Source organism: Megascapheus bottae, chromosome 4 (genome assembly GCF_031878675.1).
Source record: "Megascapheus bottae isolate mThoBot1 chromosome 4, mThoBot2.hap1, whole genome shotgun sequence".
In the NCBI taxonomy this organism is placed as follows: Eukaryota; Metazoa; Chordata; class Mammalia; order Rodentia; family Geomyidae; genus Megascapheus; species Megascapheus bottae.
The window spans coordinates 48,193,733-48,217,030 of record NC_143512.1 but is presented as its reverse complement, the minus strand read 5'-3'; the positions used below and the strand labels follow the sequence as shown (position 1 = coordinate 48,217,030).

General features: G+C 41.0%; 1 protein-coding gene across 4 annotated transcripts in view; it reads right to left on the bottom strand.

Annotated features, from left to right (window-relative positions):
* Positions 1-23,298, bottom strand: part of Iqgap2 (IQ motif containing GTPase activating protein 2) — a 225,315-nt gene that overhangs the window by 24,333 nt on the left and 177,684 nt on the right. For all 4 annotated transcript variants that reach the window (XM_090331852.1, XM_090331850.1, XM_090331853.1 and 1 more), the window contains 10 exons: positions 21,774-21,982; positions 18,544-18,690; positions 15,481-15,644; positions 13,182-13,406; positions 11,921-12,061; positions 11,316-11,400; positions 10,324-10,556; positions 8,782-8,914; positions 3,128-3,230; positions 1,727-1,868 (listed from right to left, as the gene is read on the bottom strand). In XM_090331852.1, the coding sequence (XP_090187978.1) occupies positions 1,727-1,868; positions 3,128-3,230; positions 8,782-8,914; positions 10,324-10,556; positions 11,316-11,400; positions 11,921-12,061; positions 13,182-13,406; positions 15,481-15,644; positions 18,544-18,690; positions 21,774-21,982 (1,582 nt within the window). The remainder of the gene's footprint in view (positions 1-1,726; positions 1,869-3,127; positions 3,231-8,781; positions 8,915-10,323; positions 10,557-11,315; positions 11,401-11,920; positions 12,062-13,181; positions 13,407-15,480; positions 15,645-18,543; positions 18,691-21,773; positions 21,983-23,298) is intronic.

The following is a 23,298-nucleotide window of genomic DNA, read 5'->3' as shown; positions in this document are numbered from 1 at the left end:
ACAAAGAGATGTCCCTTACATCTGCTGGAATGGCTACTATTTAAAGAGGGAAAGGAAGGATGGATGGAAGGAAGGCAGGCTGGAATAAGGCCAGGTGCTGGTGGTGCACATCTGTAATCCTAGCTACTCAGGAGGCTGAGATCTGAGGATCATGGTTCAAAGTCAGCCTAGGAATGAAAAGTCCATGAGACTTTTATCTCAACCACCAAAAAATCAGAAGTGGTGCTATGGCTCAAGTGGAAGAGCATTAGCCTTGAGCTAAAGAGCTTAGGAACAGTGCCTAGGCCCAGAGTTCAAGCCCCATGACAAACAAAAAACAAAAAATATGTTTGGAAGAATACATTGTGGACTATGTTTATTTCACCATTATTAAAAAAAACCCAAACAATTCATCAGCTGGTTGTATATTATATAGGAACAAGAGGACTGGGTGTTGTGTGCAGCTTTCACATCCTCTGTAGCAGAGGGATGGCTGCACAGGCCTGAGGCTGGGTAAATCGACCAGGACAATATACCAGGCTTCCCAGACCAAGTCAGCTCTTCCCAACATGCCTGCCTTTTATGAAGGCTGTTTTTAAGATGCAAATTCCAAGCATTTGTGGACTCCTGGAGACGCTTGGTCAAGAACTCATATTATTTAATATTTTAGACTACTCAAATATAATGAGAATTACATCTGAGATGTAATGCCGTTGACTGCATTTAGCAAATGGCATTCAAATAACAAAATTAAGGGGAAATTTATTTCCATCATCATGTAGGATAAAGTTTATGAAATCATGGGGGATTTGGTCTAATTTCATTTGCATGGCAGAACCACCCAGTCTGTGTTTCTGGTTACTTTGATAATTGGCCTGTTCAGAGGAAATTAGGGAGTTCATTCATTTCACTTTTCTCTCTGCCCTGCCCTGAACTGTGTTTCAGAAAGTACAATCTGTCTTGGTCAGCAGGGTTGGAAAAGGAAGACTCAGCTGTGGGAGGCCAGGGCTGTGGCTGCATCTGGCCTGCAGCTCGGCCTCTTTCTCTGTGGCAGAGCTGTCCTCCCTACAGCACTGGGACATAAGAAATTCCACTGGCCGATGACTGGCTGGGTTCCTATCCCAAAGCCTTAACATGTAGTAGGTTCTCAAGTGAAGGACTCTTAGATGATCCGAGCACAACCTAAACAAGCCTGGTAAAGGCAGCACGGATCCCAGCAGAACACACTGGAAAAAGTTCTTTTGGGGAGGGGGCATTTACGTGAGTGGCTGTGCATCTGGAAAAAGTCAAGAAGAGACGAATGTGGTCTACAGCACATCAGTGGCAGGATCGCAAACTCTTATCATAAACAAAACAGCCTCCGCACTCAGGACGTGTAGCCTGAAGAAGTGTGTGAAATACTGTGCTCTGTTGTTCCCAGTGGTCCTGGTTTCCCTCTCCAGAGTCTGCTCCAATATATAACTCTTGATCCATGCTGTTAGGTAACCTCTCACTGATAAATTCCTGAAAATGACAGCGTTGTGTGTCCTTGTCTCAGTGTTCTCCTGTATGGTGTGGGACCACTGATCCCACTGTCACACAGACTTGGTAGGCTAGTCTAATGCCTAGTTCTCTTCCAAACATCTATTGGTGTTTGGTTTGATATATGATGGATAGACACAATGCATTTCCATAGTCACTTGGCTTCAGCTTGCATGGTTCAGGAGATATAACTGGAGACATGTGCCCTTTTAAGCCACAAACTTACTTTATCATGAGACTTCGGCTATCCACAGATTCACCATCTCCCAGGTCGTATTTGCTGGTCAAGGAAAGGGAAATCTCAGTCTTGGAAAGTTGGCTTATGGTACTTTGCTTGTTAGGGTCATTGGGGTCAATGGATCCTTCACCTGTAGGCAAAGAGCAAGCCATGGGGTTATTCTTCCATCTCACTCCCGTGGCCGTAGCATTAGCAATGTTAAGTCAAGGTCCTGCAGAAGTCAGACAGAGTAACTCCAGGGTTGGCCACGGTCCTGATGAAACCCACATCTACCACAAATGCAGATTTAAGAATACTTGATTGACACATTAAAATAATAGAGTATAGGGGGCAGGGAATAAGGTAGAGGGGGTGAGATTGGTTAGGATATAGTGTGAATGTGTGTATAGATATAATAAAATCCTTACCCCATATAACTACTAATAAAAACTACATGAAATAGATATTCTAAATATGAGCAAATAGCTAAAAGATAACTGCTAATCAAAGAAACGGTTAGAAAACAGTGAAGAAGTTGCCATTTCTAATAAATTTGGCTCTCTTCTTTGTTCTTTTCTTTCTTGTTAGCACTGAGGCCTTGTGGTCTCAATTTGGCTTTTTTGCTCCAAGCTGGCACTCTACTATTTGGTTTTTTTTCATTTGTTTGTTTTTGGTATTCCATTACTTGTGTCTCACTTCAACTTCCGACTTTTTGCTGATTAGAGATAAAACATTTATCTGCGTGGTTTGGCTTTGAACCTGAATTCTCAGCTCTCAACATCCTGAAAGGTTGCTAGAGTTATTAAGTATGAACTACTGGTAGTTGGCTTATTTTTAGTTATTTTCTTGTCAGTCATGGGGCTTTAATGCTGCATCTGGGGGCTGTCTCTGAGCTTTTTAGCTCCAGGCTCGTGCTCTATCCCTTGACCCACAGTACCACTTCTAGTTTTCTAGTGGTTAATTGGCAATAAGAGTCTCAAGGATTTAGTGCCTGGACTGGCTTTGAACTGTGATCCTCAGATCTCAACCTCCTGAATATCTGGGATTACAGGTATGAGCCACTGGTATCTGGATTCTTTTTTTTTTTGAAACAGACTGACAAAAGTGTTTTGATGCGTCTGGAACTTACCTTCATGGATACCAAACTGTTTTATAAGTGAGAACAAATTATAGACTTTAGGGGATGGAGGGTTGAACCCAAGGCCTTTGCACATATTAAGTAGGGTACTTTTCTGCTGAGTGACACCTAGCCCTGAGTTAGGAATTCTTGGTGGAAGAAGGGAAAAAGGATGCTCTATCCTTTCAGTAAACTTAACAATTAAATTCCATTTTTTTCCTTGTTAAAATCTCAAACACAGAAACTTAAACAAGAGACCAAAAAGGCAAGGATGAGGAAGAATAAGCTCTCACCCAGAAAGGATTCCACAGTGGGCACCTCCCCCAGCGTCTCCAGCAGCTCATTGAGCGAGTCACTCTTCTCAGCTGTGATCACATCTTGGTGTTCCAACAGGAGCTGTACACAGAGGGCAACACAAACACACACATGGACACACACACACACACACACACACACACACACACACACACACACACACACAGAGTCAGTGCCATGCCCAGCCCGTCACATACGTACTTCCTCTTCTAGATTTCTAGCATTCTTTCTGACTATTGTTTAAACCTTTAGGCTAAGTTGGACATTGGTTAAAGCTATGGATAGCAGAGACACAGTCTCAGTTTTGTCTCAGAGGGAAATGGCTGCATCCAGGAACTATACTAACGAAGGTGTTCCTAGATCTTTTCCAGCAAAATTTACCCAATGATCATGTTGCTGAGGTTTGCCAGGGGCCAGCCTTGTCCACGGCCCATGTGCCCTGCTCTATCTTCACAAAGAAAACCAGGCAAAGTCTAAAGTGAGACACAAGTGTCTCTGCTAACACCAACTGGCAAGGTGTTTCCTCTTCCTCTTTTCTGTGCTTATCATTCTTTTCCAGTCACAGCTGGTGTTCCACCACTTTGAATAACATGTCCAGTTGATATTTTTTCTAGTTAACTGGAGGTATAGGTCTTGAGGACTTTCCTGCCCTGGTGGGCTTCCAACCTTGATCCTCAGATCTCAGCCTCCCAAGAAGCTAAGACCACAGGCGTGAGCTAGGCTCCTGGCTGAAAGGGTATTATTAAATGATTTCTGTAATCACATACTGAAAAATTTTTTCCCAATATTTTTCTTTTAATATAATTTTATTGTCTGTCAGGGTGATATATACAGAGGGGTTACAGTCACAATGTGGTGAGTGCATTTCCTTTTTTTTTGGTGCCAGTCCTGGGGCTTGAACTCAGGGCCTGAGCACTGTCCTTGGACTTTCTCAAGGCTAGAGCTCTACCACTTGATCCTCAGCATCACTTCTGGTTTTTTTCTATGTATGTGGTACCAAGGAATCGAACCCGGGTCTTTGTGCATGCTAGGCAAGCACTCTACCACTAGGCCAAACTCTCAGCCCATTTTTGTTTTTTAAATTTATTGTCTGGGTTACAGTTACATTCACCAGATAGTAGATGCTTACTTTTCATATGTTGATACCCCTTCTCATGGTTTTGTCCCCATTTCCTCTCCCCACTCCCTCCCAATCATATGTTTCCCCCACTTCCCTTTCCTATTTCAAATAAACAAATAAAAATTTTTAAACAAAACATCATCACTCTTAGCTATTGTGTCATTTAAATGAGTGTGAGCATCAGTTGTCCCTGAACTTTTTTACTTGAGAGCTAATGCTCTACCATTGCGCCACACTACCACTTCCTGTTTTTTTGGTCTTTAATTGGTGGCTCACAAACTTTCCTTCCTTCATTGGCTTTGATCTTCAATCCTCAGCTCTCAGCTTCTTGAGAAACTAGGATTTACAGGCATGAAATCCTGAGTGCCTGGCTATTAGTTGGCTTTGAAAATCTTTCAGGGATAAAGACGGCAGAACTGCCTTCATAGTTCCTTGCTGGGGGAAACAGTGTGGTAGGAAATCACCTTCTAGAGCCAGCAAAGGCTACAAAGGCTATTTATCTCTTTCAAGCCTTAGAGAAATGCTGACTCTCTTCAAGAGCAGCTACACTGCCAGGGAAAGCCAAGAAGGACAGCACAGCTATTGTTTGCAGTTCTAATTAGTTGAAACTATGTTTTTAAACTACTGATGTCCTGGCAGTAGGACACACAATTTTAGTTGTTTTGAATCATAATGTTATAATAAATCATAGTTGTTCTGAATCATAATGATAACAGTCCCTTCTCTGCTTTCTTTTTTCTTTTTCTTTTGGTTGGTTGTGGTCTATGTACCATTCCTGAGATTCGCTGCCTCCCCCCATTAATACTAGCCCCAAAGGTGTGAGCCACCAGCATATTTCATAATCCAGCCACTCCATCTCTAGGTATATACACAAAAGAATCGAGTATGTCAGCTGCAAAGATATTTGTACATAAAGGTTACAGTGGCTCTATTCACAATTCCACCAAAAGATGAATGGGGAAAAATGTGACATGCTCAATATGGCACGGTGAATACACCAACTAAGCAAGGAGGGTCATGGTGTCAGGCCAGCCTGAGTTACACAGCAAGCCAATCTGGGCCGCATTCTTCTCAAGAGAAAGAAAGTACAAGATCCTTCTGGGAGGTGAGAGAGGTGGTCTATGTAATGTTATTTAGCCTTAGGAAGAAAATTCTGGTTCATGCTATATGAATCAGAATATATTACTTAAGTAAAGCTATATATTATTGAAGTAAAATAAACTATTCATAAAAAGCCAAGAACACTGAATCCTATGTTTATCCCAGGAAATCTTTACAGTAGTCAAATCCATGGGAACAGAATGTAGGGCAAGGCTAGGAGTGAGCTCTTGAGGAGGACTGTTAATGACACAGAGTTTCTTTGAGGATGGTAAAAATGTTCCCAGAGTGAACATGGTGTGACCATGCTAAAACATGGGGCGTCATATGTTTTAAATGAGTGTCTTTAATTCAACTTTGCTGGTTAAATGGAGGTAGAGTCTTGCAGACTTTTTCAGCTCAGGCTGGTTTTGAATAGCATTCCTTCACATTTCACCCTCCTTTAGAGAAAGCTTTTACTACAGGTGTGAGCTACCTACATTGACATTTTATTATCTTAGTCTTTAAGATTAGTGAAGGAGAGAGTTGTCTGTGTAATGCTAAATTTTCTTACTAGTTTCCTGACATTTGCTAATTGGGTTTCTATGGGGGGATAGGAGGAGAAGAAAGGAGAGAAAGAGCAGATTCAGATGCCGGGTTTCAAGTCAAGGTAGTACAAGCATCTAGTTATTCTGTGTTCATTGTAATTACTTATGACATTTCTGCCTTTGCAAGGCAGGTTAATTTCACAGCGTAAAAGGGATTCTACATTTTAAATTAAAGATATAGGCATTGTTAATTAAAGAAACTTGAGATGATTCAAAGAAAGATGCTGACAAAAAAACGACAAGTGATGCAGAGACATGGTGAGATCTGGAGATACAGTATGCATGTTATGTTGGAGATAAGTTAGAGACACAAAGAACTCAGGCTGGGTAAACTTTAGAGACAGTGGATCTGGCTGCTGTCTCTGGAAATGCTGGATGTATTTCAGACAGCCAGCTTTCACCCTTCATTTTATGAATCATAGAACAAAAAGCATTTCCTGTGAATGTCTCCCTAAAGAACTAATGTTGAAGTTTTGCATGTTTACCAGAGAGCCCAAGGCCAGTCTAGGGCCGCAGGGTGTGTATGTGTGAGTGTGAGTGTTGTGTGTGCCTCTACCCTTAGATTGTAAACAGGAAGTTGCTCCCATTATGTGCCCGCCCCCACAACAGCTGTCTCCACCAGCACACAAAGGGAATGGACTCCAGATTCATCACGCTGTTTCCCAGGATTGCATTCTGTTTTCAATGTTTTTCAGCACAAGGAGCCATCTATTCTCCTTCAAGACTAGCAATCTCCATGAATTCAGTGAATATTTTCTCTCTATTCTTCACACACAGGATCCTCTCACTCAGAACTTCCCTTTTTAGATGTGTATATTACCCTGAGCAAACACGTAACTACCAGGTTTCTGTATTTGAGACAAAATAAACACATGACTCATTACTCACTGTTAATGAGTCTACTTTCCACTAAAAAAATTAGTTTTTGTAAATGATACATAGTTGGACAGTTTTCTTCTATTTAAGCAATTCTTACTGGGGACTTGATGCAAATGGCAGAATTCCCTGTTTCAATCCTGAGAAGGAAAATCAAATCCAGAGCCCATCTTTCCTCCAAACCCACATTCCCAAGCTTATTAATAACGGTAGAACTTTGAAGTAGCCAACTTGCCATATGTATTATCAGGACTTCAGAGAGTAGAAGCATATGTTTTATTTTCTAGCTGTCAATACAATACGAAGTATCCTCAACTGAAGCTTCTAGAACTTTCACATGCATCTGAAGTCCCTGAGAATCTTGCTAAAAGGTAGGGTCAGATTTGGAGTACACCTGGGGGTACATTTATAATCTCTTCCCAAGACCTAACTTTGACTAGAAAAGTCTGAAACTACCCTTGAAAAAGTTACTTTAAAAAATATTCAAATTCCAACTGGACTTAAAAATATTCTGATTAGTCCTTAAAAACTAAAATCCCTCAAAGGCCTGCCTTCTCTTTTTAAATAACTGAAAAGCCATGCTGGTCTCCCCATCCCTTCCCAGTGCCCCACGCACTAATGACTGATGGCTGCTGAAGACCTGATGGAGCACTGACACAGCACAGACAGAGAAGAAAAAGGGGCTTCTAGAACAATGGCAGGGAGGCCCTGCAGGAGCTGGGCTCTGTGGGGGTTTCTTATCTTCTTTGACCAGCTGGATTTCCACCTCTCCATGTCACCTCATGGCCTTTCAGTCAAGATAGATTGTCCAAACATCAGAATAGGGAAAACATTCTATTTTCACCCCTCCAGAAATGACTAGAAAAGCTGTGCCCACTCTTAAAGGGAGACAGGTCTGTTTATAATCTAGCCTTGCAAGTGGATTATGCGACATCAACTTTCTTGAGAGGGTCAAGATTCTCTCCTAAATCCTAAATGCCCATCATCATATGAACACCACAAATCATCATCATCATCATTATTATTTTCGTGCCAGTCCTGGCTCTTGAACTCAGGGCTTGGACATTGTCAATGAGCTTTTATTTTGCTCAAGGTAAGCACTCTACCAATAACAGCTCCATTTCTTTTTTCAGTGGAGGGCGGGGGAGAATAGTCAATGGAGATAAAAGTCTCATGGACTTTCTAGCCTAGCCTGGCTTTAAACTCCTATCCTCAGCTCTCAGCCTCCTGAATAGCTAGGATTACATGTATGAGCTACCAGCACCTGGCTTCTAAGTTCTGTTATTCTTTTCTTTCCATTTCCTATTTTTATTTTTTTTATTAAAGAATTTATTAACATTGATTTTTACATCATATTTCAAATGATATGTTTAACAAACAAGCGTTCAAGAAGGGAATCTATACTTATTTTTATTTTTTGTCAGTCATGGGGCTTGAACTGTGGGCCTGGGCCCTATCCCTAAGATCTTCAGCTCAAGGCTAGCACTCCACCACTTTAGCCACAGCATCACTTCCCATTTTCTGGTGGGTAACTGGAGATTAGAGTCTCATGAACTTTCATGTCCAAGCTAGCTTTGAACCATGATCCTCAGATCTCAGCCTCCAGAGTAGCTGGGATTATAGATATAAACCACTAGTACCTGGCTTCTGCATTTTTTTTTTTTTGTGGGTCATGGGGCTTGAACTGGGCCTGGGAGTTGTCCCTGAGCTCTTCAGCTCAAGACTACAGCCCTACCCCTTGAGCCAAACCCCACTTCCCATTTTCTAGTGATTAATTGGAGATAAGAGTCTCAGGTTCTTTTGTGCCCAGGTTGTCTTTGAACCTTGGTCCTTAGATCTAAGCCTCCTAAGTAGCTAGGATTACATGTATGAGCCACCTTGTGGCTCATTTTAAAGTAAGCACATGTTTAAAGCATGGGTCTGCAACTGAGCCCTCCTCAGCCTCACTTACCGAATGTGTACTGATGATTTCTTCAATGGAAATATAAATGACTGGTTTGCTGACTGTCACCAAGTCTGTGTATTTGTCCATATTAAACTTTTCTTCTGGTTCAAGAACATCACATGCTTCTTTGAAATATTTCCTAGTTAAAAAGGAAAAGAGTATTTTACAGAATCAAATATGTGAGTCCTTTGTTTTTCATTCAATATCTTCGGGAATTGCTACAACTTCTGCCAGGATGGCTCCTGCCTATGGGACTCTGTCTACATGTATAGACACAGTTCCTTAAAACTGGATTCCTTCGTGTGTGTGTGTGTGCGCGCGCGTGCACACCAATCTTGGAATTTGAACTCAGGCCCTGGGTGCTGTCCCTGTGCTTTTCTGGGGGGATGGTCATTTGGGAATAAAAGTCTCATGGACTTTCCTGCCCAGGGTTGGCTTTGAACAGCAATCCTCAGACTTCAGCCTTCAGAGTAGCTAGGATTACAGATATGAGCCACTGGCCCCAGGCTCACCCAGCCTATTTTACTCTTCTTATCATAGCTAGGATGACAGGTGTATGCCATCATGTCCAGCTTCTTCCACTGAGTTGGAGTCTCAAAGACTTTCCTGTAGAGGCTTGCCTGGAACTACAATTCTCCCAATCTTACTTCCTCTTTCGCTGGAATAATAGACATGTGCTACATGTGCTACAACAGTCAGTGAGAAGAACAAAATTAGCATTTTGAGAAACCAGAACTTTCTATCATAGGCATATTTGGTGTAATTCATTTATAAAATAATATAAACTATATAGAAAGATGATGATCATGAACTCTACGTTGGTCGCTCAAGTCACTAAACCAGAGGAAACTGGAGAATGGGAAATTAAGTTTCCAAGTGGGGATGAAAGAGGCTAAATTTATGCCATATTCTATGATATACTACAGACAGATAAGAGCACAGATACAAATGATCTACTAGAAAGCTTCGAGACAAGTAAACTGCTCCTTTCTTGTCTGCATGGAATCATCAGAAAGAGAAATCAAGTGAATAGAATTAACTCTGATATAATTAAGAATGCACGAGAACAGGGCAACAGTGCATCTTTGCACAGGATCATCCACAACATCCACAAATATAGAACTGGGGTTTTCCCAATCTCTCCAAACGAAATACTTCATTTCCTACCATTGTTCATTGTAGATATAGCAAATTCTTCCCAATTGGAAAACAGTTTGTTTTTCTTCAGTTACTCTTCTTGTTCAACAAAACAGAAATCAGCTATTTTGAGCATTCTATTCTGAGCACTCTACCTCAGTGGCATAGCAGGAAAGTACACATTTCATTTTGTCAGCAGGTCATAGGAGGAGTGGTACCAGGCGCCAGAAACCTGGCTGGCCCTTCCTTCTGTTCCCTTTCCTCCAATGACACTGCTACAGGATTGAACTTAGCCTTCTGATGTTCTGTACTTCTTTTACCCTCTGCCCCCCACTTCAGGTCTGGGTACAGAACACACATTGGTGTGTCCATCTTCTTATGGGTTTCTTTAGCATGAATGGACCTCCTCACCTGAACTTCTGATACGTCTCTGATAAATAATGGTTCATCGATGAGAGGTGCTCATTTTCTCCCTCAAACAGCTTGTTGGAGGCTGCATGCTGAAGCACCTTGGCTACAGACCCCAAGTTTCTCCTCTGGTCAGAGTTGATCTGCCCTCCGGCGGTCATGTCGATGATGTCAAAGCCATCTGGAGCCACAATGGCGGGGTTCATGTACCGGTAGTACAGGAGATTTCCAACAATCTGACAGATGGACAAGGAAAAGACCATTAAAAAAAAAAAACAAACAAAAAATTTGAATTCAGTTCCTCTCCCCTCCTGAATACATATATTCATTGACATTTCCCAAGAGAAACTAGGGCATTTTCTGATTTTTTTTGGGGGGGGGGTGGAGTAGGGGAGAAGGGTTAGTATTGGGGACTCCTGTTCTTGCATGGCTTTTGGTCAAGGCCAGGACTCTACCACTTGAACCACACCTCCACTTCTGGCTTTTTTTGTGAGATAACTGTCTCTTAGATTTGTCTCCCTGGGCTGGTTTTGAATGAGGTTCTTCAGATCTCCATCTCCTAAGTCGCTAGTATTTTAGGTGTAAGCCCCTGGCACCTGGCCTGATTTGAATCTTAACAAGGCATTAGGTAAAGGCAATGAAAATAATTGTATGCTAATAAGAAGTTATTTTTGATGAGAATGCCTCCAAAATGCACTAACACAAAGAATTATATGAATGTCTAAGATTTCCAAATTAATTTCGGCCTAATCAATAATACTTCTAATCTATTTTTTTACTGTCATCATAAAGGTGATATACAGAGGGGTTTACAATTATGTAACTCAGGAAATGAGTGTATGCATAATCTTGACAGTCAGAAATAGAAGACCTGTAGCTGTTTATCAATGGTCAGACATGGGGTGGTAAGGGGGAGCTCATGAAATGGTCTGTTGGCAATTTTTGCTCATATCCCCAACCAGAAGTTCTAGTAAGATTGTCCTTGAAAAAGCTACCTTTAATAGCTCATCTTCTGTTGCATCAGGAAATTTCTCATGGATCGAATTCTTCAGTACTTTGGCTATATACCTCAATCCATAACTACATGCAAAACAGATGACAAAAGAAAATCATGGAAAAAGGCTATGTGAGGGAGAAACACACCACAATTGTTCTAGTCAGTTAAAGCTAAGCAGTTTCCCAAAAATTCAACACAAAATGAGATGGGGATGGAATCACAGAACTCCGCACTGATGGCAACATCTGAGGACTGCTCGTGGCTACAACCAAAGCATTGTGCCTTCTTTCGAGAATAACTATGAATTTAAGAAGTAAATGTGGGGCACCATGGTGGTATTTATTTTGGAGACAAAGTTTTGATACATAACACAAATTGGGCATGGAACCCTTTACGTACCCCAGGCTCACCTTGAATTCACACCTTTGTGTTTAGCCACTGGAGTGCTAGGATGACATGTGCGCCCCACCACGCCTGGCTAAAGGCCCTCTTCTAAAACAGCAAATGCAGTCTGAAGCAGGACTCCTGTCTTCACTACCAGGGCTAGCTGTATCCCAAGAACTTCCAGAAATGAATGTTAACACTGCTACAAACCCAACTTACGGCAATAGATCAAGGGAAGAAATAATAGAGTTCAACACTTTGTCAGTGACCCTTCTCAGGTTCTCAGTGGATGTGTCCAGTTTATTTTTCACTTCTGGGTATGTTAGTGCTTGTTCTGTAGTTACATCATAAGGCAGCTTGCTGAAAACACAACAAAAGAGTTTGAATTAACCAAAGGCTGTGGTACGAGCACTAGTATACTTGCCAAGTGGGCTCTGTAGTCAAGCTACAATGAAATAAACATGGCCTAGGACTCCAGAAAGGAGATTTTGCTAAGTGAAAAATAAAAGGTAGACCATGGGATTTCTCCCTTCTTCCTCCCTCCCCTCCCCTCAGGAGTTCTGTGAATCAAACCCCAGGCCTGTGAATGCTAGGCAAGTGCTCAAGCACTGAGGTATAATACCTTTCTTTTCATTTTTTTTTAATAATAAAAAGAAAGCAGGGCCTATGGCCCATGCCTGTAATCCTAGGCTGAGATCTGAGGGTCAAGGTTTAAAGTCAGTCCAGTCAGAAAAGTTCATGAGACTCTCATCTCCCAATTACCCACTAAAAAGCCATAAGTGGAGCTGCAGTTTGAATGGTAGGGCACCAGTCTTGAGTGGAAATCTAAGGGACAATGCCCAGGTCCTGAATTCAAGCTCCAGTACTGATATAAAAAAAATCAAATGCTGAGACAACTAATTTTCATAGCTCATTACATGATTTTCTAAGGAATCTTCCACAATGCAATTTGTGTACATATTCATCCCATATAGATCCTATAGACATGTGTGTGCTCACATGACAAATTTTAAAGTTTTGAAACAGGGTCTCACTATGTAGCCCAGGCTGGCCTCAAACTCGTGGTTCTCTTACCTCTTCTCAAGTTGCTGGTATTATAAGCATATAACACAAGCATACAGACATGCCTAGACACAGGACCAATCTATTTGAAAAAGAAAATGGGCTACGGGACCTAATTGCATCTGAAAAATAAATCATGAATATAATTTCTGTGCCAATGAATGTGTATCTGTACAACAATTCCAAATAGTCATGCCATTATGTGCTCTGTAAACATTTATCTCAACCTTCCAAGGCTAAATAGTTTGCCTTTTCAGCATTACAAACAGTTCGGTAACATCCACCCACACAGTTCTTGCAGCACATCTGATTTTTTTCACAAGACAAGTTTTTGACATGATTATAAAACAGGATGACAAAAAAAAAAACACCCCAACTGAAAACCCTGATGGGAATCACTGCCTTGTGACATGGTTACCTGGCCTCTCCCGTCTGTGTTTCCAGCTGGTTCACCCACATCTTGTACACCTCTACAGGGTTGGTATTGATGATCAGGGTCTTGTCGTCAATGATCTCCTTTACCACAGGAGCCAGGAGCTGGCGCAGGGTGTTCTGACCACGGGCTCCTCTGTTGAAGCTGACGACCATTTTGATGACTGTTGGGTTACCAGTCACTATTTCTTGTACTTGGTCCACCTTTGATCTAATACAGCCCCAGCCAAAAACAAACACAAACACAAACACAAACAACTCGGTTTGATTCTGTGGATAAAGTCTTACATACCGTCTCTAGTCCTGGTAAGTAATAATAACTTTGTGGACATATATTTTACTTTATGAAGATCAATGCTGATGTGATTTTCATTTTTTTTTCCTAGCTGCAGGGCTTGAACTTTAGATCTGAGCATTTGTGCTCAAGGTCAGTGCTTTACCATGTAAGCCGCAGCTTTTCGACTGGCTTTCTGTGGCTAATTGGAGATAAGAGTCTCGGGGACTTTCCTGGCTTCAAACCTGCAATGCTCTTATCTTAGCCTCCTGAGTTGCAAGGATTTCAGGCGTGAGCCACCAGTGCCTTACCCTACCTCCTTGATTTCAATCATTCTTTTGTGTGTGTGTGCCGGTTCTGGGGCTTGAACTCAGGGCTTGGGCACTATTCGTGGATACTTTTTACTCAAGGATAGCACTCTGCCACTTGAGTCACAGTACCACTTAAGGCTTTTTCTGTGTATGTGGTACCAAGGAATCGAACCCAGGGCTTTGTGCATGGGAGGCGAGCACCCTACCACTAGGCTACATTCCCAGCTTGATTTCAATCATTCTTTTTTTAATATATTTTTATTGTATTTAATAGGGTATATTCACCAGATAGAGGTACATTATTTCACAAACATTGATACCCTTTCTCAGGTCTTGGTCCCCATCTCCTTCCCCCCACCCCCGCCCCTGATCTTGTTTTCCACACTTCCCTATCCTATTTCAAATAACCAAATAAACATATATACAACATATCAGATTGATTTCAATCATTCTTAAGGCATGTTTCTTACGTAAACAATTTAAGGATTTCAATTACTTTCTGCCTCAATTTTTATCTAGAAAAATGAGCTGAAAACCGAGCAAGTTTCATACTACTGAGTGACATTGTATAAATACTGAACTGCCTGTATTTACTCCATTTCACATGTAACTTTCTGTACTGCCTCCACGTGTTCTGATCCCATACATGGGATCCAGACACAGCCCATGTCTGAGCGATGCTCTTGAACCTGGATCTGACACTTATGGCTTCTTGCTTGGACATGAGGGCTGCTTGTCTGCTGGGAACCCCTGTTCTTCCTTTCTCCCTCTCACCCTTTTCCACCTCCTTTCCCATCAGCGTCTGACAGTGCCCTATTCTAGTCCTTATCTTACCTAGACATTCGTTTTTATTTCCTTTGCTGGCTCTTTTCCCACTTTTAAATTCTCTTTTCTTTTCCCTTTTGCCTAATATATACAATTAGTAGATAGGGTAAAATAAGTGGTCCAAATCCTGCCATACCCATAGGATTCTTTGCTCAGACTTCTACTCACTAGATACTATCTTGTTGGGACATGCTCTCACATCCTCTCTCTCTCTCTCTCTCTCTCTCTCTCTCTCTCTCTCTCTCTCTCTCCCCCTCCCCCTCCTCCTGAGTCACAAATAGTTCCTGTGCTGGTTTAAGGACACCCCTAGAGCACTGTGCCTGACTCACATGCTTCCCAAGCCTGAGGAAGAAGCGGAGCCTATAACTTAGGAAATTTGGAAGGCAAGGAGGGTCCATCTCAGCTTAGGACATTTCTCATGGCCGTTATTTTAGCCATCTGCATTAAAAAAAATAAACTCAGAAAATAAATGAACAAAGGTAGGTAAGTTCAAATAAAAAGGGAAAACCAATTCAAGCAGACAGCATGATCTCTATCCACTGATTTGTCATTTTCTTTTTTTAACGCAGAGAATTTGAGTATGTTTTCTTCACTGATTTTCAGTAAGCATCACACTTCCAGTTTTGCTGATATGGAACACAAAAGCTTAACTGCATCCCAGAATAGGGTTCACTACTGGGCACAAAATATAGCTGAACATAGCTCTAAAAAGATAAGATTCATAGTCCATTTTATTTGTAGGAAATCTGATAGGTTTAATTATGCACGAATAGCACCGTAATAATTTCAAAGTTACTTTAGTAAACCTGAACTAGCTACCCCTAATGAAAAAGACCCATACATTGGTATTTTTATACAGCCATGTATATACATACTTTATTTCTTCCTCCAGAGCAGCTTTAAAAAGCTTGAGAAGTAGGTACTCTTCTCGCTGATTTGAGGCATAATTGTACAGTGTGAAAATAACAGTGTCCATAAATTTAGTTGACTTGTTCTGTGGCATCTGGAAAATCAGCTTAGCCAGGTATAAAGGGTTGGTCTAAAAGGAAAGAGGGAAGAACAAAACAATATACCCCCCAATCTTAGTACATTATAGAAATAGAATGCATTATACTCCCCAAAGTTAATACATTACAGAAATAGAAATCAGTGAGGATGGTCTTCAATGACTCGTGTCATTGAAAACATCTGGATAGAAGACTTGCAAAAAAGTATGGGCTAATACTGTACAGTTAGCTAGTTATATTTATGCATTATACACTATGTGACATATTTACTATAATACTTAATGATGGTTTATATACTTGGAGTCCCACATTCATCTTTACTGCAAAGATGCAGAGGACAGGAAGGTAAGCTCATGAAACCTGGTATCCAAAGAGACCAGCAAGAATGGACTAGCTACATAAGGCATAGTTACATAAACTGGTCCAGGACTGATGGATGAAGAGGAAAAACATAACATCTGAGACCAGACAGAAAAAGGTTATGCTTGTGTGTGGAGATAGTGAGGTAGCCACAAGCTTGACAGAGGGTGAGCAGGAAGACTGAGGCAGAAGCTGAAGAGAAGGCAAAGCTCAGAAGAACTGATGAGAAATGTTCTAAGGGGCATGACCCAAACCTAAAATGCAAAAGAGAATTCAAGAGAATGATCAGAAATTAAAATTGCCATGGAGTGTCCAAAATCCTACTAAAGGTATGTGGAATAAAGAACTAGGGTGGGACTGTAAGAGAGAAACAGTATAGAGAAAAAATCCAAACCAAGAAATCCTTTCTGCCAAAAAACATGATTAATTTACAACTAGAAATATACTCTAGAAGTTTGGCTTTAAGGTTTCTTTTTTTTGCCAGTCCTGGGCCTTAACCTCAGGGCCTGGGCACTGTTCTTGGGCTTTCTCAAGGCTAGAGCTCTACCACTTGAGCCACAGCACCATTTCTGGCTTTTTGCTATGTATGTGGTACTGAGGCATCCCGGGTCTTTGTGCCTGCTAGGCAAGCACTCTACCCCTAGGCCAAACTCCCGGCCAGGCTTTAAGGTTTTTAAGCAAAGATTTTTCTGTTTTTCTTGACTACTTAGGCTTACTTTTTTTTCCCCCTTCTTTTTGGTGTTATTGGGGTTTGAACCAGAGTTAAAGCTTTAAGCTTCCAAGGCAGGGGCTTGTATCCTTGGAACCCATGTCTCCAACACCTTGGGTTTACATTTCAACTCATAATGAATGGTTGACATTTTATGCCTGAGAAACTCAGGACAATGTTTTCTTGACAGCTCTTCTGTTGGGATTCTTTCCTGACAGTAACTATGCATCTGGGAATTGTGAGAAGGAAAACTCATTTGAGGGTCAAAGAATAAAGCAGTCTTGTCACCTCATCAGGAGACCCCAAACGTTTACATTTCGGCTCAGATCATGAACCCAGAGGAAAACTGTTCCCCAAGGATCTGCTGCTTTGGTTAAGAATTCTTACTCAATTTCATCTAAGGATCTGAAGAATCCAGGCCATTTACGTTTCTATAATTTCTTCATGGCACACAGGTGAATGTTGCAAGAAGAGAGGGAAAGATGGAAAAGGCATAAGAGATATATTTCACTTGAAAAGTCTGGATGGGCTATTCTGTGCTACCAGTTTTGGATAATTTAGAGGATAACATTTAGTACACTTATGCTAAACATGTTCTTAGGTACTTTCTCCTTTCCATAACTGAACTTCCATTTATAACAATGTACAAAATGGTTAACTTTTCACTTTTCTAATGACAGAAGTTCTATCAAATTAAAGAAAAACTAAAGATGCTGAATAAGCTTGAGATGTATGGGTGCAAAGAAAGGATACCTTCCCAATTGCTTTCCATGAAACAGAGCAAAACACAGCCATCTGTCCATCCACCCACTCACCCAATCAACTAATCAAACCAAACCAAACCCTTTCCTGCTCTGAGTGACCCTTTTGCTTCTAGAAGGCTCCTGGATTAGCAGTAGGTGCCACAGACAATTCTAACAGGCATTTTTCTTCCTATACTGCCACCTGGTGGCTGGTAGAAGTACCTGTGTTTGAAGAAGATCAGTTGTTTCAGAGAATCCTCAACTCTTTAACAAAATCAAGATCTTGTCTTTCAACAGAGCTAGCTAGAACTCTTGTTTGTGGTTTGTGTAATAATATATTTGATTCCAGTGACATGTTCAGGTAAAGATTCAGGCCTCAAATCCCATCTTCAGGATATCTAAACCTCATAACAAGAACTGCTGATCTACCTCTTTCAGCAAAGTTTTCCTTCTGTAGGGGAGGCTCATTTCTACCTATCACTATCACCCATCCAGTTTCCTCTGTGCCTATTTGTATATACCAGCAGGGTGGCCAGGGTAAATCAATTGGAAAGGAAAACAATAATCCATCAATCTAATTGCAACCAATAAAACATAATTAGTTCAAGCCAAAACTGTAAAAGCAATGTAAAAATTCATTTCAGTCACAGTGCTGCTATGAATATAATGAAACAGAAAACCACTGAATTTCCTAATCCTGGTGGTTCTGAGGGCTCTGTTCCCTGAAGAAGGGTGGGCTGGTTTGTAAAGGTCTGTTTTGTTCAGTGACTTCAGTCTTCCATGGTTAACTGCTTGTCACTATTAGATTTATACTGCAGATGGCAGATGTATACCATCGCCTTGAAGAATGTAGATGATGAAGTCAAACTGCTTGACTTTGCTTCATCATTCATTGGCAGAGTCTTGGAAAGGAGGACAACTGACCACATAGTTTTTCCTGGTTCCTAGGAGTTACAGTAAAAATTAGATGAGATACTACATGGAAAGCATCTGAGACAGTGGTTGGCACTTAGTAGGTGCTGTAAGTGATTTTTGTAGAAACCTGGGGGGAAAAATCCAGCGTAAACCACAAACATGAGGCAGTGTGTTTATTCCAAACGCGGGACAAATTATGCTCACCTGGAGAAGGTAAAACAGCTGCTGATAAGTCTCTAGTGTTTTCCGCCTCTCCTTACTAAGACTTTTGATCCCCTTGTTGTCAGTGCTGGTCAGTAGTTCTAGTTCTCCTTTTTTCTTATTCAGCTTTTTTCTGTGTGAGATTACATCCTGTGAAGAATTGTTACAATGTAACTACCTTTGACTGGATATCCTTTCCCCTCTCTCACACACTGCTTTGGGGCACACACAGTTGAAAGCATTCATTTTCTCCACTAGGAAACAAAGGAGCAGACAGTGTTAAGGAAATGCATAGGGATTTTGGCTTTTATAATGCCTGTCCTCCAACGCTGTATTTGTTTGCTCTTAGGTTTTAATATGGGCACCAAGCCAATGCAATGGTGAACAGATAGTGTTTACCAAATGAGGCTGAGAAAACTGGATATCCATATTTGAAAGGAATCTGACTCCTGACAGACAGTATAAACAAAAATTAACTCCAAAGAGATCAGAGAACTAAATGTAAGAACAAAACCACTAAAACTAGATATATACTTTTGTGACTTTGGAATAAGCAATAGTTTCTTAACTATGACACCAAAAACACAAGTGATAAAAGAAACAAAATGAACTGTACTTCATTAAATAAAAACCTTATGTGGTTCAAAGTATACCATCAAAATAATAAGACCACTCACAGAATGGGAAAGAGTATGTGTAGTCCAGCCTATATTGGGTAAGAGAGCTGCATGCCAAATAAAATTATGTACAATTCAAAAATAGAAAACAAATAGCTCAAAAGGACAAAGGATTTGAATCGACATTTCATGTGTATCATAACAGCATGTGGCTAAGAAAGTACATTAAAACACACTATTTTTGGCTATTAGAGAAATGTAACTCAAAACTACAAAGAAGACTAATTTTCCTCAACAATAAAATAATTTTGTTTTAGGTACTATTAGTCTCCCTTGCCTTTAAATATTTTCCAAACCATTTTTAGTGGCTGTTTGACATACAAGCTAAACTAATTCTATGGTTCTCAGTGAGTTGTTTATTATTACTTCTGTAGTACCACAAATAAACCTTTGATTGGCTATACTTACAATCAAACAGGACACGTTACTATCAATAACAAGACTGAAGGTTATATAGTTAATGATCATTCATCTAACCTCTAATAAATACTAGATATACCATTAACTTCTAATAAATGTTAGATATACATTTGGTATCTAAAACATACTGGAAAATCTTCTTTTTTTTTTTTTTTTAAATTAAGACATGGTCTTGTGTGTTGCTCATGCTGATTCTAGATTGCTGGATTCAAGCAGCCCCGCTGCCTCTGCCTCAGCTATGGGGATTTGGAGATTCTGAAGCTGGCTCAAATAATTAACTGCCTCATAATGCTACTAGCAACAAAAGTCTTTAGCAAAGCAAAACCTCAAACATTCACAGAGACTTTCTAAGTCTGCCAGGACTTATATTTCCAAAAGAACATACTATTTAAACTATTAATGTGGAACTAAGTCTTTATTTGGAAAACGTCAAGATATTTCCTGTTTATAAGTTTATGGGGTAGTGTACAGAGTAGTTTAAGACCATAAAAGGCAATGCACACAGGATCTTCTGGAATATATTCTCCTTTAAAACTTCCCATGGGCAACAAACAATACAAATATATGATTTTATAAAATGACGAACACAGTTAAGTGTGGGACCTTGAGAGAGCTTTCTGTTTTTCCTGGTGCTAGGGACCTAGGCTCTATCCCCGAGCTTCTTTTGCCCAAAGCTAGTGCTCTACCACTTGAGCCACAGATCCCCTTCTGGCTTTTTTGATAGAGATAGGTGTCTCACAGACTTTCTTTCTCAGGGTTTGAATTGAGATCCTCAAATCTCAGCCTCCTGAGTAGCTAGGATTATAGGTGGGAGTCACCAGTTCCCCAGCACAGGTCCTAGGGACAGCTCATCTGTCCCCAGAAGGAAAGGCTTTCCTTCTTGAGTTTTCTGAAAACAAATGGGGCATACTGAAAAGGAACTGGGACACACAGAGAGAGGTCTTACCCTAGGAATCTGCTCTTTGGTTAAAAAAATAACTTGTTCTTACAGTTACTCAGGGCCTTGTATTCTCATTTAGCTTCTTCATTCAAGGCTGACACTCTACCACTCTACTGCTTCTAGCTGTTGGCTGGTTAACTGGAGTCTAGAGTGTCATGGATTTGTTTTCCTGGGATGGTTTTGAACTGCAAGTCTCAGATCTGAGCCACTTACTGACTAGCTAGGCTTATAGCTGAGTCACCAGCATCTGGAAAAATGACTATTTGACACTTGTTTTTCTTTTTTTGTCCTGGAACTCTTTTTCTCAATGTTAGCGCTCTATCATTTTAAGCTACAGAGCCACTTCTGGTTTTTGAATGGTTAATGTGATAAGAGTCTCATGGGGATTTTTCTGCCCAGGTTGCTTCAAAATGTGATCACTAGATCTCAGCCTCCTGAGTAGCTAAGATTACAGGTGTGAGCCACTGGCATTGGACTCTGTTTTGACACTAGGAGCTGTGACATTTGTAGGTTTCACAACAGATACAAACCTTTTTATTTGGAGGTACTTATCGGCACCATGCAGTCTCATGTGCAGGGGTGTTTGGGAATATCTTACTTGGAAGGGAACTTGTCATCTGTGGCTGATAGGAGCAAGAAAGGACAGGGTCTGCTATCTAGCAATTGGCAGGGAGGTCCTGGGTAGATCATGTGTTTTCATATTAGAGTATGTGTGGGGGGGTGGTTATTGTACAAGGCAGTTTCATTGTGGCATTTCCAAACATGAGAATGTGTATTTAAAATGCAGAATCCCTTTCTACTTCAGTTTTATAAAAATATAAATGCTCAGGGCTGTCTCTGAGCTTTTATGCTCAAGGCTAGTCTCCACTTCTGCCTTTTTTTTGTTGTTGTTGTTCTTTAAACTGGCAATAAGAGTCTAGTGGACTTTCTTGCCTGGCCTGGCTTTGAACTGCACCCTCAGATCTCAGTCTCTTGAGTAGCTAGGGTTAGAGCCACGAGCCACTCACTCTTAGCTTAGAAATACAAATGCCTCAGTTTTATTATGAAGGTTTGTATAAAAGTGTCATCATATGTATATTTATGGGTAAATTTCACTTCAAAATAGTAATGTAGAAATTTGGGGTGCTCAGCTGGAGCACCACACTGTGAGCATACAAGCATACTTCTTCTTGCTGTCTCCTATCCTCCCCACTGACCTCCACTGTGATCCTGTTCTTCACCAGAAGTCCAATCTTGATGTCCATCAAGTTGAGGTCTTTCTCCAGCTGCTGATTAGCCCTGATCTTGGTCACCACTTCTTCTCTTAATCGTGCCACCTCCAGCTCTTCCTGAAAGTCCAGGTCACTTTGTTCTAACAGATGTACAAACTTGCGTATTACTGTTAATGGTGGGTTTTCAGAACCAACTGAGGAGAGAAGAACGATGTGCTTGAATTATCAACAGGAAAGAAACCAGGTTTGCAAATAAAGTATTACCAGGAAAAAAAAAAAGATACCAATGGCAGTACTTTGTGGAGTGAATCATTCTGGATTCCATAAAATCTGGACAGGGAAAGTCATGTAAACAAATGCAAAAGGCAGATAATGTCTAATGCCTCAGTTCATTATTTCTAGTTATCTAACACATTTTTTTTTTCATCAGCCCTCTCTTACACTGTTCCCAAGACTCATGCTCTGAGCAGATAGTAGTATCGGTGCCTTATAGTTGAGGGAAAAAGAGCTAACCCAATGACCTGGACTCTGAGACCTGGTGGCAGGGACAGATAAGGGATTAATATTCTGCCAGCAGGAAGCAGAAAGTGCTATCTCTAAGCACAAAGGGCCTTTGGGAAAGAGCACGAAGTAGGTGAAAGCTGAACTAGGTAGGACCGAGGAGGAGAACTGTAAATGCCAAACCACAATCAAACAAATAATGGAGAAGATGTTCTATGTGACAGAAGTAAAAAGCTTTTAGGAAGTGAAACTTGATCTTTGCTCTTTTGGCACAAAACAGGGGAATGGGCTCAGGATCAGATGTGCAGGGGAGGGGCAGCCTTAGTTGTTCTGAATATATTTTCATTTAAATTCCAAGAAGGCTTCTTTTAACTTTTTGCTTCAATTCCTGGGTCCTCTGACTAGCAGAATAAAAACAAAACAAAACAAACTTTCCCCCCCCCCTGGGGGTAGTGGGAAGGGTCATGGATTTGAACTCTGGGGCTAGGTGCTCTTCCTGAGTTCTTTTACTCAAGGCTAGCGCTCTACCACTTACAGCCACCGTGCCACTACTGGTTTTCTGGTGGCTACCTGGAGCTAAGAGTCTCATGAACTTTCCTGCCTAGGCTGGCCTTGAACTGTGATCCTCATATCTCAGCCTCCTGGGTGGTTAGGATTACAGGCACGAGCCACCTGTGCCTGGCTGAAAAAACAACTTTTAAAAGCATGCTTAATGAGAACAACAGCAAATATTAAGAATAAACTATCTGATAAAAAAAAGAATAAACTGCCAGGAGCAGTGGCTCACGCCTGTAATCCTAGCTACTCAGGAGGCTGAGATCTGAGGATCAAGGTTCAAAGCCACCGGGCACAAAAGGACCTGAGACTCTTATCTCCAATTAACCTCTAGAAAACAGGAAGTGGGATTTAACTCAAGGGTAAGGTGGTAGCCTTGAGCTGAAGAGCTCAGAGACAGTACCCAGGCTGAATTCAAGTCCCATGACACCCCCCTCCCCACACAAAAAGAATC